We start from the raw sequence: 17,667 nt of genomic DNA on the forward strand, positions 1-17,667 counted from the left end.
CCGGGGCGGGGGGTCCCTGCGGAGCGGCGGGGGTCAGGCAGCCCCTGCCCTCCCCCGGTGGGACGGGCCAGCCGGCGGGGAGCTGCGGGGAGCCGGGCTTTCCGTAGGTTTGTTCTGTCACCCGTTTGGGGGACAAAGTTTGGGAATAAAGGGAGGGTTTCCCCGCCTAATCCCGGAAAGGAAGGAGAGCTGCGAAGGGGAAATGCGACCGCCTGCTCCGTGGAGTCCCGTTCCCTGCCTGCCGCACCTCCAGCTCCGCTCCTTCTTGTGATGCCTGCGGGGGACTGGACGGGGGCTTTCGGCAGGGCTCCTGGCTGTGCCGCGGGGCTATAGCCGTAAGAAATGAATCTCCACGGTCTTTCTGCAGACTAGCCTTGGTTCAAACCAGAGAAGTCCGATTCTTCAGGTCCTGAAGGATGCGAATCACTTCGTGCTCCGTGTTGCGGTACCCACCTGGGCACGGCTATCTCCCGGAGAAACAGCCTGAGGAACCGACCTGTCGTACGTCATGTTACTTTACACCAAGTTTGCAAGACTGTTCTGCAGCCACCCTTCCTGCAAGGAGTGTCAAAATAGCATCTTCCGTTTCTGTTACGAGCTGATACCAATTGCTCATATAAAAATGATGGCTTGAAAGAGGGAGGGCACTGTGGAATAAGTAGTCATACAGTGACATTTAATGTAATGGTTGTTGGTAGGGGGTACCTAGTCGGGGCTGCTTGCTGTAGTGCATAGGTGACAAATCTGACCAGGTTCTCTCTTTTTGCAGGGTAGAGTGAGCCCTGCGGAGACGTGCTAGAGGGACCACCCCCCATTTTGCGTCTCACTGAGTGGACTATGGTGGCAGGAAGATGTTGGCTCGGAAGAGTATCATCCCTGAAGAGTATGTATTGGCACGGATCGCTGCCGAGAACCTGCGCAAGCCGCGCATCCGAGACCGGCCACGCAAAGCCCGCTTCATCGCCAAGAACGGGGCATGCAACCTGGCACACAAGAACATCCGCGAGCAGGGGCGATTCCTGCAAGACATTTTCACCACCTTGGTGGACCTGAAGTGGCGTCACACGCTGGTCATCTTTACTATGTCCTTCCTGTGCAGCTGGCTGCTCTTCGCCATGATGTGGTGGCTGGTGGCTTTTGCCCACGGTGACATGGACCCAAGCACAGAAAGCACTACGAACAGCACGAAGTGGACACCATGCGTGACGTGTGTCAGGTAAAGTACGGTCGGTGGGATGAGTGCAGCTTTTGGTTTACATGAACCGTTGTGTTTGGTTGAGACAATTGAAAAGTGCAGTGTTTTCCTCTAGATTACGTAAATTCAGCAAGCCTTCTGGGCTTGGAAAATACTGTACTGTAGATTTCTTTGATTCCTTACAGGATCTGAAAGAGAGGGAGACCTGCTGCTTTTCATGTGTCTCCACACTCTGTGGGTAACATACCTTGCCTGTCGAGATAAGAGCCTGCTACAAGAGTGGGTATGTGTTATATGTATTGTAACGTTGTCTACAGCAGCGGGAGCATCCCCAGCATGGTGCGAGCCGTGAGCCGCGCCGTCAAAAGGTGGCCACCCCAAAAGCGGTGCCTGAGAGGCAGGGCACTGGCCATGGGTGTCAGGCAGGGCTAGCGGGAAAAGTGCCACTTAGGGCAAAACTAGATGTCTTTCAAGATGACTCTGATTAGACAGCTAAATATGGGGTGCTCAAAAATACCTTGATGAAGCCAAAGGCCAGCAGTTTGACAGAGGAACAGTTTCCATGCGAACATGATGTGTCAGACAGTGAAAGCTTACGGGACTACTAGGTTAAATGTCCCCATTAAAGTATTTCACTCTCCATCCCCAAAGCCACGACAACTTTCAAGGCACCGATAAACTTACACATACATACCCGGAATAGAAGAGTGTTTGTTAATTGTAAGTGGGGTTAAGCAATAAGATCGCTTTGTCATCTCATCAGTAAAATCTCTTTTTGTAGCACTAGGTTTTTAAGCAGAAAAATCCTGATTCGGTACAACCAGACTGCCCCAGATCAGTTGCCGTTACACATTGCAGTGCTGTGAGGGGCTGGGGGTGGCTGCAGGGTCCGCTGAGACATCAGAGTATCCGCTTCCCTTTTCTCCTTTCTCCTGCACATAGGTTTGAGGCACCTCACGGGGTTTGAAGGGACATTGTATCTGGCTCATGAAGGAGCGGAGATTTCATTCTCTCTTTGTTTTGACGCTTTTTTGCTAAATGGGGATTTTCCAAGCTAAAGGAAATGGGGATTTTTCCAAGCTAACCTTCATTAGGTTGGGGGGTTGGGGCGGGGAGGGGGCGTTGCTGCCTTATTTCTTTTCCAATAACTGGCCACAAGCAGTCGCCTCTTAAATGAGACGTCATGACCCAGCTTGCACCCGCTGGGGTGTAACACTGGTGTTTCTGGGATTTGTGGGATTTGTCCAACCCGAATTAGCGAGTAGCTACACTGTGCCAGGTGTACTGATCTTCAGGGTCACCCAGGGGGACGTCCCTCCGCTTGGTTGGCAGCCCCCTCGGCTTGGCCCACCCCATGGGGCTCCGGGGCCACCCCGCAGAGCCTGAGCCGGCTGCCGAGGGCTTCGTGCCGCTGGGGCGAGGCAGACCCACGGCCACGGCTCTGCCCCTCGCTCCCTCCCCATAGCCCCAGCTGCGGCAGCCCCACACAGGCGGCTCTTCCAGGATGGCTGCTAACCTCCACTGCAAGGACAGCCTGGAGGGGTGTGAAACAGTGGAGCAGATGAACCGGTGTAACTTTCTGGTTTAGCCCATCACAAAGAACACACGTCACTCCCTCGTGCAAGTAATGGGGGTGGTTCAGCCAAGAGCTGCTCAAGTGTCCATGTCCAAGCCATGGAAAATCTTTACTCTTCACAGTGAAATACGTCATCCTGTTAAATATGGCTACCGCTTTGGATAAGTTGTGAAATAGCAATATGATTGCTGACATTTTTAAGAATGGTGAGTTCTTGGATGTAAAATATATATAATATTGCAATGATATGTATGCCAAAATAATGGCAAATATTTTTTAACCTACTTTCTTGAGACTTAGGCCCACAGATATTTCAGGAGAGCTTTCTTGGGTAGGTGCCATGACAGATTTATGGGAAACCTGGTTTTTGGAAATTTTAAACAGTGCCTAGAACTTGCACAACACTTTAATTTTTCAAAGTACTGCAGAAATTTCTAAGTCTTGCAGCTCTTTGCCACACAAAGCAAGCATTATCCAAAGAGGAAAACTGTTACACAGCTCTAAAGGGAAGGACCTGGGAATAGTGTGATTTGGAGCTTCTGGCTCCCTCATCACATGGTCAAAACGCTGTACAAACTTGCTGCTTCAGTTACTTCCACTGTAGAAAGATGGGTTCTCTTCTCTTTTCTTTTTTTTTTTTTTAAGGAGTACTGTTAAGGGAAATCAGAATATTTACTCCACAGAGCTTTAAGCTGAGTTAAGCTGAATTAAGTTTAAACCAGCAGCTTCATTCTGCATGTAACTGAATATTCATGAACATAAGAAATCATTCCGTGAATTCTATTAATTAACTCCTTCATCCCTGATTTCTTCAGAGTGAAATGCAAAAATAAACCCCTCAATACAAGGGAACCTGCCAAAGATTAAAAAAATAGAAAAGGCAAAAAAAAAAGAACAAAGTTCTTTCAAAGATATTTCTGCAATCACTGGCTGGTTTTCTGAAAGGTGAACTTTCTCATTCTACAGAAAATTATCCCTGATATTGCCTGTGCTATTTTAATGTTTCCTCATGACCCCAGCTTCACTGAAAATATGGTTAAAGAAAAAAAAAAAGTTATTTAAAAGCAGATTAATTGAAAAGCAAACGAAAACCAATGAATGGTTTAGAACCATCTTTGTGGACAGGACATATATTTTCCACAGGTAAAGCCATGCTGAGCATGGTAATGCTTCAAATGTTGGTGGATTGCATTGTGTTAAAAGGGTGACTATGATACTGGTTCATATGAGACCCAACGTGCTGCATGTCTACCAGATAAACCCCAGGATACTGTTTTAGGGCATAAGAGATGATGGTGAAGGATGTATCTGGTTATAAAAGGAAATGAAAGACCCTGGCGTATACAGGGAATATGGCATTGTGGACTACTATAAATAATGTATTGGGAAAGTTTGTGGACAGCATCCTCTGTCCAGCACTATAGCATATTAAGGATGTTTAACTTAACCCACATTTCTACAGCCCACTCCTGTGTTGAAATTTACCAGCTAGTCTTGCCACGGCAGTGAGCTAAACCCAAACCCTGGGTCACAGCATCGTCCTCCTGCCACGATGTGCAGAGGCCACTGGCCTCTCTCTGCAGCCTGATCCTGCGGGCTCAGTCACAAGGCAAACAAGGGTTTGGGAAGTGTCACAAATATGGGAGCGTCCCCTTTCCCTCCAGGAAATCCTGCTAAAGGGGGTCACGACTTAGGCAGCATGAGTGAAATGCTGCAATTTTCCCCATTTCCTTCCCCTGCACAGGCTGGTGGAAGAATCTCGGTGTGCCAGCTGATTGCTCACTATTGCCAAAACCACCACTCTCCACCAAGAGCTTCATGGGATGGAGAAGGTGGAAAGCCCAGGTGTTACAGCACTGTCGACTAACACAGTGGGTAGCATGTGTTCCTGAACAGAGGATCTAGTGAGCTTCTCAGGGACACCTAGTGTTACAGACGGTCTTTTAGGAGTTCAGGCTCTGAGGTCTTCCCTGTCACCATCAGATACTGCACTGATCATACAAAAATGGAGTCACCGAGCATGCAATGCTTTTGCTGGTGTTAACAGAAGGCTTAAGTGTACCAGGACTGTACAAATAGGTCCTTAAGTTTGTTTCTAGAAAGTATGTGTTAATAGCTTCTCAGTTTGTGTTCGATGTCCTTAGAGTTAACTTTGTGCAATCTTCTTCTCCAGGTCTTTCACTTCTGCTTTCCTCTTCTCCATTGAAGTTCAGGTGACCATTGGTTTTGGGGGCAGGATGATGACAGAGGAATGTCCCTTGGCCATCACGGTCTTGATCCTGCAGAACATTGTGGGTCTGATCATCAACGCTGTCATGCTGGGCTGCATATTCATGAAAACCGCACAAGCTCACAGGCGGGCTGAGACCTTGATTTTCAGCCGGCAGGCGGTAATTGCAGTTCGAAATGGCAAACTTTGCTTCATGTTTCGAGTGGGAGACCTGAGGAAGAGCATGATCATTAGCGCCTCAGTGAGAATCCAGGTTGTGAGGAAGACTACGACCCCTGAAGGAGAAGTCATACCCATTCACCAAGTAGATATCCCTGTGGATAACCCCATTGAAAGCAACAATATTTTCCTTGTGGCTCCCTTAATCATTTGTCATGTCATAGACAAGCGGAGTCCTCTTTACGATATCTCCGCTGCTGACCTGGCGCTCCAGGACCTGGAGCTCATCGTGATACTTGAAGGAGTCGTAGAAACGACTGGCATCACGACACAGGCGAGAACCTCCTACATAGCAGAGGAGATCCTGTGGGGTCATCGCTTTGTGCCCATCGTCACTGAAGAGGAAGGCGTGTACGCAGTCGACTACTCCAAGTTTGGCAACACCATCAAAGTGGCAGCACCACGTTGCAGTGCTCGAGAGCTCGACGAGAAGCCATCCATTCTCATCCAGACCCTGCAGAAGAGTGAGCTGTCCCACCAAAACTCTCTGCGGAAACGCAACTCCATGAGGAGAAACAACTCCATTCGGAGGAGCAACTCCATGCGGAGAACGAACCCCTCCCTCATCGTACCCAAAGTGCAGTTTATCACGCCTGAGGGGAACCAAAGTGCTTCAGAAACGTGATACACAGCTCTGTGTGAGGTCAGTGGGCTTCAGAAGGAGAAGGCACCCGTGGTGTTTTGTTTAAATTTTCTCTTACTTAAGAAAATGAGAACATGATGCAGAAAAGAACCGTGCAAGAACTATTTATTCTAATACTTACTGAAAGCACCACCTAATGGCATTAGGAAACACTTTAGCACTTAGTGTATGAATTAATTAAAAATGGCACGTACACTAAAGAAAACACAGTTCACTCATGTAATATAATGTGTATTTATACTTGGTTTAATGGCATGCTAATTTTTTTAATCTTATTTTTCCTATCCAGGGTCTCTTTCTTATCTTTTTCTGCTGGCTGTCACAAAATGTGGGTGTTTTTCTATGTAAGTGGGTTACCCCATGTGGGGTTTTTTTCTATGTAAGTGGGTTACCCCCCTGCAGGCAGAAGTGAGTGCTTTTTCAAAGCTGCTGCATACAACAGCTCCCACAGATTTTGTGTGGGATATTTGGATATCGATCTTTTTGGGGCGAATTCCTTGTTCTGTTGAAAGGAGTAGCTAAATTCTTCAATGGTTTCACTGGAGAAGAGCCAGGATTTTACCTTCAGTTTTTCAGATCTTCTCTCCATTGATTTATGGCAAAGGCATTTTGAGAGCAAATTCAGGTCAGCTGAAGTGACCTGACCACCCCAGAGGAAAACTGGTGCCGCTCAGCGCAGCACCGGCAGAAGAACCAGTGAAACGGCACGGCCTCTTGCAGAGCACTGCTCTTCTTCTCAGGGTGAGATACTCCGCTGCGGGACAGCGTACATCTGTAACGTAGCTGTAGCCCAAGCTGAGAAACTCAAGTCCTCCCAGCTGCCACCTGAGCATCCATTTCACTGAAATTATTCAAGTTGAAAAAAGCACATGCCTCTTTAACATCCTCTTCATATCAGTGGAAGACCAAATCCTGGGTTTTTTTTTCTCTTATAGATTCACACACTGAAGGCAACAAGTGTACTTCCTTCACTTACAGTATTTTTTGTAGGATTAAGTCTGTTTGCTTCAGCAGAAGGTTACTTTTTGACGGTGGGAATTCACGAATGGGAATGAGAGGGAACCATGCCAATAATATTAAAGATAGTATTTTCAAAACTATCCAAATAATTTTCAGGGGGACTTGGGTGCTGCTGCTGAATTACCATTTTTCAGCAGTGCTTCACGTATGTTTTTAAATGACATGGCATTGAGAATTGGCGGTAAGCAGCTTTTCTCTTAAAATTCAAATGGGCGTTTGTTATCTAGAGCCTTCCCAAAAATGTCATCACAATTTTTTCTACAAGAATAAATAAATGTTTGACAACTAATTATATCACATTTGGTAATGCTAAATTGATGCATGTTTTTTTCCTCTGTGAATAAGAAGTATAATTATGGACAAATTCCAGTCCATTCAAATTTCTTACAGGAGTTGCCTTATTATGTCTGTGGCTCAAGAGACGTACTATCACTGTGCTGATTCTCCAAGCCACTCAACCACATAAATACTTTTATAATTTTAAATATTTGTTTATTCCTATCAGGTAAAATAGTCAAAAGCAATGCTGGATTCTCATTCTCTTTGGAATCAGTTCATCAGCACTTGTATGGACGGTTTGCAGGCTTTGTGTGGTGTTGGGGGGTGGCACGGAGGGGCATTGCTCTGTAGTGTATGCTCCCTACATTTGGAGCAGGTGCTCTTCAGAAAATAAACACTCACAAAATACTTTGTCTGAAGCAGTAGCGGAAACCGAAGTTTCTGCTAAAAGCATTCATTCCCTGGCCTGCCCATTAATGTTCTGGGAGGATGGATGGTGAACATCTGGAGACATTAATCTGTCCATTGTGTGTCCAAACAACGAACATCTGTAGCTTCCAAGAAGAGTCATAGCGAAGTATATACAATTTGTCTCTGGCCCCCATTTCCAGGGCTGCGAATTTCTTTGAGGCTGTCTGTTTGATAAATGGTTAAGTCAGATGCTGTACAAACCCAAATTTTCTACAAAATAAAAAAGTGACAATAATGATTATTTCTTTCCCTTTTTTTCTTCATATTCTCCATTCATTCTTCTATACTCTTAGTCTTTCTTGTATCCCAGCCTTTTCCATGGTCCTTTTGAGTAATAATTTGATATTATCTGAATACTGTCTCAGTATTTCAGCTGAGATTTTTTTTACCCACAAGCATTTTCTGATTTTCTCCTTAAGTACAGTCTTCCTTCCAATTTTTATTTCACCTTCGTGTCTCTCTCTGCTTTACACCTAATGTACTCTCTTTCCCGTAAGGTTATTATAGGGATATTGGTATTTTGAGGTAACACTAAGGCACCTCAGTCATATGCAAGGATGCTGAACAGATACACAAGGCAGACCCTTGTGTCATGCATGTCATGTTCATATGTGCTGTGCTCCTGCTCCTTGCAGGAAATCCCTTAGTGCAAAGCCCCTTTCTTGAGCAAGTTTTGCAGTCCTGGAAGAAGCCGGCAGCAGAAGCAGCCGGGGTAAGCCACCCGGCCGGCCATGGAGAGAGGCGGGAAAGTTTTGGGGCTGGGAGCTGCATTCCTCACCGAAGGACAGGTTTCAGACCCAGCTTTGCAACATTGTGCCTGCCGAGAGGGGATGAGCTGGCAGCACCACGGTTTAATATGTTTAATTATTTATTCTTCCTGGCAACTTTATCAGATTAAAAGGGCTTCATTTTAAATTTGAAGTTTTCTGTGTTTGAAGTACACTGTCAAGAATGACAGTTGAGATTTCTACCAAATACTGCTGACAGTTCATGCTGGTATTTACCCATCCATCCCTCTCATTGATAATAATTTAGAAAATTAGAAGCAATAATGTATAAGCATCATCTGACTGCCATCCCTTCATGCTTATTTGTGTCCCTACCATTCCCATCCCCCTATAATATGGTGTAACTGGAACTGCGTTATTCGACATCGCTTATTCCGTGCATTTAATATGCTTTGGCTCTGTGAACAGCCTACCAGGCAGATGTCAATGTCGCTGGTGTAGCCTTCTGTGGGGAGCAAAACTATTTCCTGAGAGTAGAAAAGTGATTATAAAGTCCTTCCAGGACAGGCGTAATATCTGGAACTGCAAGTTATTTTTTCTTTCTAGCCTTAACCTAAAGAATTTCTCTATTTTAAACAGAAAAATGGCAGTGAGACTCTTTGTCCTCTCTTTGGATACCCAGAAGATTCAGAGTCAGCGTGGAGGGGACGTAGAGAGCAAACAAACACACAGACGCTTACAGGGGATATAGAGCTTAATGCTCCAGGGTTGAAGCCAACCTCTGAGTAATAGGATTTGGAGGAAATTTTCCCTGTTGGCAGGTTATTCTGTAGCTGTCACCTTCAGGATTTCTTGCGCTCTCTTTCGAAACATCTGCTGCAAGCCAGGGACAGAGGCAGGACCCTGGCGTAGGCGCACCCTGAGTCGGGCGGGTAAATCAGGTCACTGGAGGAGGGCTGTCAAACTGCAAACACAAGGGCTCTTCCTTTCCTCCCGCCCAGAGCGATGCCATCAAACCCTGCAGTGAAGCCAGCCACTGGAGACTCCCAGCTGCAGCCAAGCCTTGCCAGGATGTGCAACATACGGTCATTGAGTGCTGCCCAGAGCCCAAAAAGTCTGGCTCCAGGGAGGAGCCCTCAGCGCCCATGGCATGGAGGAGAGTGCTGCCGAACCAGACAGGGCTCGATGTGGGGTTTGGGGCTGCCTGCTGGAGGGGGTAACCTGGGTGAGCGGGGCTGCCGGGGTGGTCTGCACTGGAAGCAAGGCAGCGGGGTTGCCCTTCAAGCCTAGGCTGGACCAGGGCTGCTGAAGATACAAGCAAGATAGGCACCTAAGCATTAAAAGCTAATGGAAGTGGGATCATGACTCAACGAGCAATAACTGGGTGTATTTTGGGTGCCCTGGGGCACCCTGTCTGGCCCCCACAGCTGCTCGGAAGGCCACTGGTCTCCCGTCAGGGCATGACACTCCTGCCCGCTCAAAGCACCCCTCTTTGGCACCCTCCAGTGCACCCAGCTGCATCCTGCTCTGCGTACAAAACCCCCCTAAAGCCTGCTGCAGGCCACGCTTTGAACCTCTCCGTAACACTTGGTATCACTGTGGCCTTGTAAAACGATCCCCCTCCTGAGTATTGCTTCACGGGCACATGTTGCACCACAGCAGTTTGCCCTTGTGAATACAACTGCTTGGCTCCATCCACAGAAGGGTTAACCCAAGCTTTCTGGGATACGCAAGACATCATCCAGCAAGAGAGCAAGAAGTATATTCAGATTTAGTTAATACCTCACGTATGCAATAGAACTTTACCCTAATGCCATGTCTTACTGTAGTCCATTGGGTCATTTCAGAGGCACAAGACTCGACTTACCTCACAGCCATCTTGAATGTATTTCACAAAAGCACGCGCATTTATCTATATTGCATAAAGTTCAGGCAAGGAATCATGCTTTTGCTTTTCCATCTGGAAAGCGGTATGCGTACACCATTCTTGCTGACTGAAAAAACATGGCTAATTCTGCATATCTTTTCTTCCTTTACAAACTAAGATTGAGGACATTTTGTGAAACCAGTTTCCAAGCTCTCCAGTGATTATTATTAGCAAATGCTTGTTGCTACAGGCTGAAAAAGTAATTAGTCCAAGACCAGAAAGGAACTTTGGCTGGAGAAAGAAACATTAGATATTATATGATGAAAGGAACAAAGCTTTCATTATTTTTGACAAATTATATTCTCTGCGTAGCCTGATATTTTCAAAACACTGGTGGGGGTTTTGGAAGGCACTGTCAGGCAATAAATCATGTCCTGCTAGACTCTGATTTTGTGCTGTGCTACTAGTAGCAACAGGGTTTTGTAGCCCCAGCACAGCATCCTACAAGTGTGCGTCAGCCTGGTCCCCGCATGCTTGCAGTCACCAAACACGATGCTGGGGATCCGCGGTGAGGTGGGTGGTGGATGACTCCAGGAGCTGTGGTCACCAGACTCTATCGGGAGTGATGCTGGGGCTCGTGGATGCGGGGCTGGGGCTGAAGGCAGCACGGACCCTGGTGTCAGTGCCCTGGGTTGGTGACTTGTCCCCAGGAGTAGACTGGGAAGCGGTGTGGCCTCCCAGGTGCTTTGGACAATGTCCTTCACAGGAAGGTGTCGTTCTTCATGTCAAGCTGATGGGGGACACTCTTGCTGTGTGTGATGGATGGCAGTGAAATACAAAATGATGGAGTAAATTCCCACTTCTCTAAACCTGATTTCCTGGTCTGTTTGCTTGCATAGCCAGGTGAGAGTTAAATTTTTCTCCCCCAAATGCTTATGTTAAAATATATTTTCCATATATGTGTGTTTACATCACATCCAGACTAATCTAAGCTGATAGGCAAGAATTTCTAATACCCCTAGCGTATTAATAATGCTTCTCAGCCCTACTGCTCTGAATTATGTTTCCTACTTCCCCCTAAGAATTCTTTGAACTTGGAAAAAAAAAAAAGATTTCTCATGTGATAACTGGACAGTAAAGATAAAATATGTTCCCACATTCCCTTATTGGACAGTGTAGAGAGATTTAGCCCGTAGAGACGAGATCAGTGCTGTCCAAGAGAAACAGCCACTGAGATTGAGGCATTCACAGTCAGGACACATCACCAAGGGGCTTGGATTAAAAGAAATGTTTTAAAATACTAAGTATTCAGTAGGTTTCTGGCTGAGGACTCTCCTTTTAGACCACTGATGACTTATCAATTAACAGTGAAGGGAATACGCTAGGACCATCAAGACATACTACAATGTAAGAAAGACAAAAAACACGCATTCAAGGAAAACATTGTCCATACTTTAGTTATTGCTACCAATACTTTTAACATTTAGATTGTTAAAAATTCAAAGAGGCAAACAAAAAAGTGATAAATTCTCTCTTCACCTTTAACAAAGGTTTAACACATGATTTTTTTTACTTCTACTCTGAAAAAGAGTTGATCCAACTGAAGACATTACTTCTACCCACAAACATGCTGTAGTTTTCTGGAGGATACATGTTAGTCCCAACACACTTTTCTGGGCTCAGTGCAGGAGTAGCTGTGCATGATGTCATGGCCTGTGCTTCTCAGGAGGTCAGACAGGATGATCTAATGGTCCCTTCTGCACTCCAAATTTATGAATAGGGAGGGCTAATGAGTCTTGGTCAAGAGAAAGGCTTCTTCTGATTAAAAGTCTTAAATTAAGCTCCCACTGAGGAAACAAACAAACATTGGGGAAAAAAAAAAACGGGGTTAGGCATCCCCAAATTGTTGATTTATTTTGACAAATGCATTCCAGTGCTAATTACGGATCCTTCAAACAGTACTGACAAGTGTCCCTGGGGATAATTTGTAAAAATTAGGGTATCTTATCGTTACAGGAGTTTACTTTGCTTCCTACTGTTGTTCAATTTTGGCTTAGTAGCAAGGATGAGAAAGCCAGCTTCTGTGTGGGCCAAAGTGAAATTATATTTCTTGGTTTTATGGTCTGAGGTCTACTGCAAAGATCATTAAATTGAGGAATGGCACTGGAGTGACTGCAAAGGGCTGTTGCGGTTTGGGGCTCAGTGTCTTCCTCACCCAGGGAACACCACTGCTCTCCTCAAGCACTATTTTTGTAACCACAATAGCCACGAAAATTGATTGCATCCTTCCATGGCCCAGCCTCGTTATCCTTCAGGGTATATTTTTTGATGTTAGGTCTTTTATTCTGGGTGATCCGGGTTGATCTGTCAAAAAGGGGTTGCTTCTGCTGACTGTCATGGTTTTCAGATTCAGTCAAGGCCAGGACATAAAGCAAAACTGAAGGGTTGCAACACCCAGTAAAAGAAACTCTGTTGAGTTTGAGCGAGAGCAAGTGATAATTGTTAGCCCCTTGGGTGGTCAGCTTTGCATCTCACAGCATTTCAAAAACATATCAAATAATAAAAGATGTTCTATGCTCATCCTTAGCTAGTGTTTTAAATTATGTTATAAACAGATACTATTCCTGGCCAATCAGATTAAATTGTTTGTGATGTGCTATTTTTTCCATATACAAAATCTCACCATATTCTCTAAATCTTTTGTGTTAAATTAAGCGAGTAATAAGATTTCTAAACTGAAGCTCTCCTTATAGTCAGCCCCTTTGTACTGTCTATATATCAACATGAAAAATGGAATACAAGTCTGAATGTGCTTCTTGAAATATTTAGTTTAACCTAATTTTAAAGACATGAGTATCCTTCAGTTTATATTGGTATTAAGTATGTCATTATCAGTCATGGGGTTTTTTCCTTCAGGGACAATAATCTGTTCAAATATCAATTCAGATATTCTGGTTAAAGATAAAAAGTCACAGGCAATGAGCAAAGAATAAGTTTACATTTTGATCAACTGCTTGAATACAACAAAATTGCTTATGATGTTGCATCATGTCTCTGTGAAGGTTTGTAGTAGACTGTGTGAATGAGGCCAAGTTTTTCAGTGTGTCCTTTTTCAGGGATTAAAAAAATAAAGCCCTCCACAATCCAATTTATTATGGTACGTCTTCAGGAATGATTCCAAGAAAACATATAGTTGGGCATGACTACATTTACTACTGAGGTCCAGCTCAGTACTACACTCCAACTTGTGCTTGATTTTGAAGGACAGCTGTCCCATCACTGAGTGCATAAGGCTACGTCCAATATTAAAACTGTTTATTTTTTGCTTGGGTAACAAAGTTTCACCAGTTTCACTGGGGCCAGACAATCCCTGCAAAAGCATTAATGTGGAATAAGAGGTTGCCACCCTTCCCTTCAGGGCATGGGCGTGATAACATTGACCGAACTGCATGTTGTATATCTACACCCTTACTTTCTGTAGGCCAGGGTTAACTCACACAGGACTTCAAGTTAACGCTCGAGTGCTTTGTTCAGTCACAGCCTAAGTTATGAACACTGGGATGACAGAGAAAACCTACATATGTCTCCCATAAGACATTCACAAAATAAAACCAGGAGTAGTAAGATGACCACGTAAGGCCACAAAGCAGCTGCCACCAGTGAAGCCACATGACCCTTACTTGTGCCCCTTCTGTCAGTGAAGAATCCAGGCAAAATGGGCCATCTTCTGGGTTTTTTTTTTTTCCTTGCTTCAGTCCTAACAAATGTTTCACCCCTGTTTAATTAAACTTGGAAACAGTGCAACCCAAATCATACATAAACCTCTGAAACATTTCATTACAATAGTTTAAAACCTCTCATGTTTATAAGTAATGGAAAATCCTACGCTTAAAATGCAAAGGGCTATGCTGTGCATTACTGTCAGGGGGAGTTGGAGAAGGTCCAGGGCTAATGTACTTCAGTCATATCAATTACTAGAGTAAAAGCACAAAAAAATGAGAAGTTAAGATGACTAAAATAAAGATTTCCTGATTATGCACTGAATGCTCAGTGGAACAGTTTTCAAAGCAGAGGTGGCAGAAACTTCACTGATGGAGATGTTTAAAGTGAGACCATACACAGATATGTACAAGCATAATAATTTAGCATGGAAACATGTAGACTAAGTCAACCGTATCTTTCTCATTTCAGATGTCAACATCTGAACACTCACTCACTGAGAGGCTGCTAGCAATGTCCACAAAATAGAAAGATCATCTTAAGTAGGCAGCCACACCTTGCACAGTGCTTGCAATTCACTGCAAATCACATAGATAGCAACTGGTGATAACTCCTTATGTCTTTCCAACATAATACATCTATGTTTATTAATACATTCTTTCCTATTCCACTTCAAGCACAGGACTATTAATTCATCAGTAAATTCCTTAAACTTAAATTCTCCTTGTGTACATTATCAAATCAAAGGAGAAAAGCTTGTTTAAGTTGGTATTTATATAAATAGGGGGGGGGGTGTGTGTGTGTGTATATATAAAAAAATTTATATAAAGAGGTAAGTGTTTGCACTGCCAGGTTTGACGGTAGGGATTCTCCAGGTTATTGTTACTTTGGTTTTCCAGCCAAAAGATTCCATTTAGAGCTTAGTCTCTGGCCACACACACACAAATTGTATATATATGTCATGTCTCAGAGACCCCCTCATGTGCCTTAGGGAGGAAAAGACTATCACTGTGGTAGACTTCTCTCCCATCCAAGGGCCTCGACTAACCGCATTGAGCTTTGAGCAAAGCTACCAGCTCCATCTGTTCTGGCAGACATCAAGGAAGGTCCAACACAGCAGAAGATGCATTTTTTGTTTGGGAGAACAGGCTGTGAAGTGGGAATTTTCATCCTTATTAGGGCAACCTAGCAGTGATTAATGTGACATGATGTCACAGGAGAAACACTGTTTTGAGTCTGATTTTTGTTTGTAACTCTTTGCAATGTGTTGGTTTAGATTTCTGTCAACTGTCTCAGAGAGTTTCACATGACCACTTTCCTCTTTGAAGTTTTCAACTTGACTTAGATATGTATGCAGTGGTGGAGAAAGGCTGGTATATGCCAGCGTGGCATCTGGACAGAAAATGGGGCAGGATAGTTACAAAAAGAAGCTTATTTTCCTTCCCCCATTAGGCTTTCCAGGCATTTCGTATGGGTACTTTAGAAATGTCATTTGGAGTATTACACAGGGGAAACAAACTGTAATAGAAAAATGTGTGCATGTAGAAGTGTGTGTGTGCAAACACACGTGCAAAGATCATTTACGTTTTGTTCCTGAACTTTTTTGTGAAAAAGGAAGGGTTGTTTTAGTAGAAACAGATTTCAGACCTCCCTTTGAAAAATGTGCTCGTAGTAATTTAGTGCATGAAATCATCAAGAGGCTGTGGCAGCTCAACTCAGTAAAATTGCTGTACATAGGGACCCATCTGTCCAACCGCATCAGTCATGGCATGCACACAAAAGAGGGTACAAATGTACCTTCCAAGGGGTGAAATATTTATTAGCAAAGACACGGCAGGCTTACCAAATGGTTTCATTCAGAGATCTGAGTTTTTAAAGGCTGACACTCACTCTCCGTACCCACTCATGGCCCCAGGGAGCTCCACGAGCGCTCACAGCCACAGATGATGCCGTATGGGGAGCTGCACACATCGTGCAGGACATGCGCTTTCAGTCATGAAAAGCGGTAGCGACCACACAGCTACGTGCCTCCCCGTTCACATCAGGCAGGGAGTCACTTCCAGCTGGGTCGCATGCCGTGGCCATGCGAACTTCACAGCAACAGCGAGGATCAGCCCCAGAGCTTCTTGCTCTCAAAAGCACATGTGCCTAATGTCCCCCAGGGGAAGGCTCGCTCAGAGCTGCCAGAGCACAGTTCAAAGGACTGTGAAAGACAAACCAGATTCCTGATTCCCTTCCACGGCTTTTGCTTTTCCTCTTGCTAAACAATTGATTATTGCATGTAAGGGTCTTGCACACACTCTGAACTGGAATAGTCCCTTGCACCCTCTGACTGAGCATTAACGACCTAGATTGTCTGTAATAAATAGTGGAGAGTGAACACTGAAACAGTTCCTACGGTGTCAGCTGTGCCACTATGGTCAATCAGCTCAACAAAGGGCTGCTGGGCAAAGAAAGAGAAAAACCAAGAATGGTAGGACAAGCCATCTTCAGCACACATGGAGTATTGTAAAGAGGCAATGACAGGGCAAGAAGGAGTCCAGGGATACCAGAGACCAAACTGCTGCAGCAGACTTGAAGGAACACATCATCCAAGGGCGGAGAAGACAGCTCCTCCAGGGAACCAGGCTAATGTGGGAATGCACTGAAGAAGTCAAGGGATGGCTGGCTTTTAAGGAAAGCAGAAGTGAATGTCAGCTGTTCACAGTTTTAAAAATATTTCTTACTAAATGTACTATTCTTTTTGGTAAAGTAAATGTGATTTTAGTTTCTTTCAGATCAAAGACTTCTGAAGGGGAGATCTGCAAGTACTGGATTCCAGTTGCTGTGCTGGGTAGGACATGATAAGACATAGGTACCTAATAAAGTGTGAACTATAGGGTATCATCTGCTAATATGAATAAATTTGAATATTATTAAAACACTGAGGATGCTGTTACCCACTGAGATAGACAGAAACACCTGAGCACCTCTGAAATCCTAAACAGTTCAGCAATCTCTATACACTTGCTTTAAGTCCCCTCCAAATTAGAAGGATTCTCAAGGAAACCTCTAAACTTAAATATATGCTTAAGAGTCCAGAGTCCAGGGAGGAAAAGCACTCAAAGTGAAAAGTGGCAGGATCTCCAGAGCATAAATCTGTCTAGCAGGGGAGTTTTCCTAATCTTGAAGAAGCCCTTCCCCGGCAGTGTGGGTGTGTGCCTTCCAGCCCCAGGGAGTTATTTAACCCTAAACTTACATACAAACACAAGCATCTTTGTTTAGACATTTCAATGCAACCTCTGCTGGAAAAGTAAACGGCAGTAAGGTTCCAGCTGTCAGATTATGTTCAGATTATGTCAGAACTAATCACAAATTTTAGCTAACCTGAACCTGAACCTGTATAGCAGCAGTGTACTTTTGCTTCATAAGTTTCTGGTAAAAAAAGGAAGATTATGTAGCAACAGGACCTCAATTAATAATGAAAAAAAAAAAAATCGGTAATCAAATAAGCGAACAAGATTTGGTTTTCCCTATTTTGTACCTTATGCTTCAGTACTGTTTTTGCGAAAATTGTCTCCTTTTCGATAGAGGCAGAACTCCAGACACCGCAGGGTAGACTGGTGCTGTTTGAAATGACAGATGTGAAAACTGTACAGTGAAAATAAATTTAGGTACACTGTTTGGATCACCTATGTGCACTTATTAGATTTGTCCTTTCTGTGAGTCTGCAAAGTGCC

At 44.4% G+C, this 17,667-nt stretch overlaps 1 protein-coding gene across 1 annotated transcript; it reads left to right on the forward strand.

The window, feature by feature from the left end:
* Window positions 1-290: 290 nt before the first annotated feature.
* Window positions 291-6,190, forward strand: KCNJ8 (potassium voltage-gated channel subfamily J member 8). Its single transcript, XM_009279018.2, has 3 exons — window positions 291-501; window positions 770-1,216; window positions 4,945-6,190. Exons 2-3 carry the CDS (start codon window positions 852-854, stop codon window positions 5,843-5,845), a joined length of 1,266 nt encoding a protein of 421 aa, XP_009277293.1. The 5' UTR covers window positions 291-501; window positions 770-851; the 3' UTR covers window positions 5,846-6,190.
* Window positions 6,191-17,667: the final 11,477 nt, after the last annotated feature.

This window comes from Aptenodytes forsteri, unplaced genomic scaffold, assembly GCF_000699145.1.
Source record: "Aptenodytes forsteri isolate BGI_AS27 unplaced genomic scaffold, ASM69914v1 Scaffold241, whole genome shotgun sequence".
NCBI lineage: Eukaryota > Metazoa > Chordata > Aves > Sphenisciformes > Spheniscidae > Aptenodytes > Aptenodytes forsteri.

Bases quoted from the DNA above. Each gene is read 5' to 3' on its own strand.
- KCNJ8 (XM_009279018.2), top strand. From the start codon at position 852: ATGTTGGCTCGGAAGAGTATCATCCCTGAAGAGTATGTATTGGCACGG. The intron at 1,217-4,944 runs GTAAAGTACGGT...CTTCTTCTCCAG, and splicing joins CCATGCGTGACGTGTGTCAG to GTCTTTCACTTCTGCTTTCC.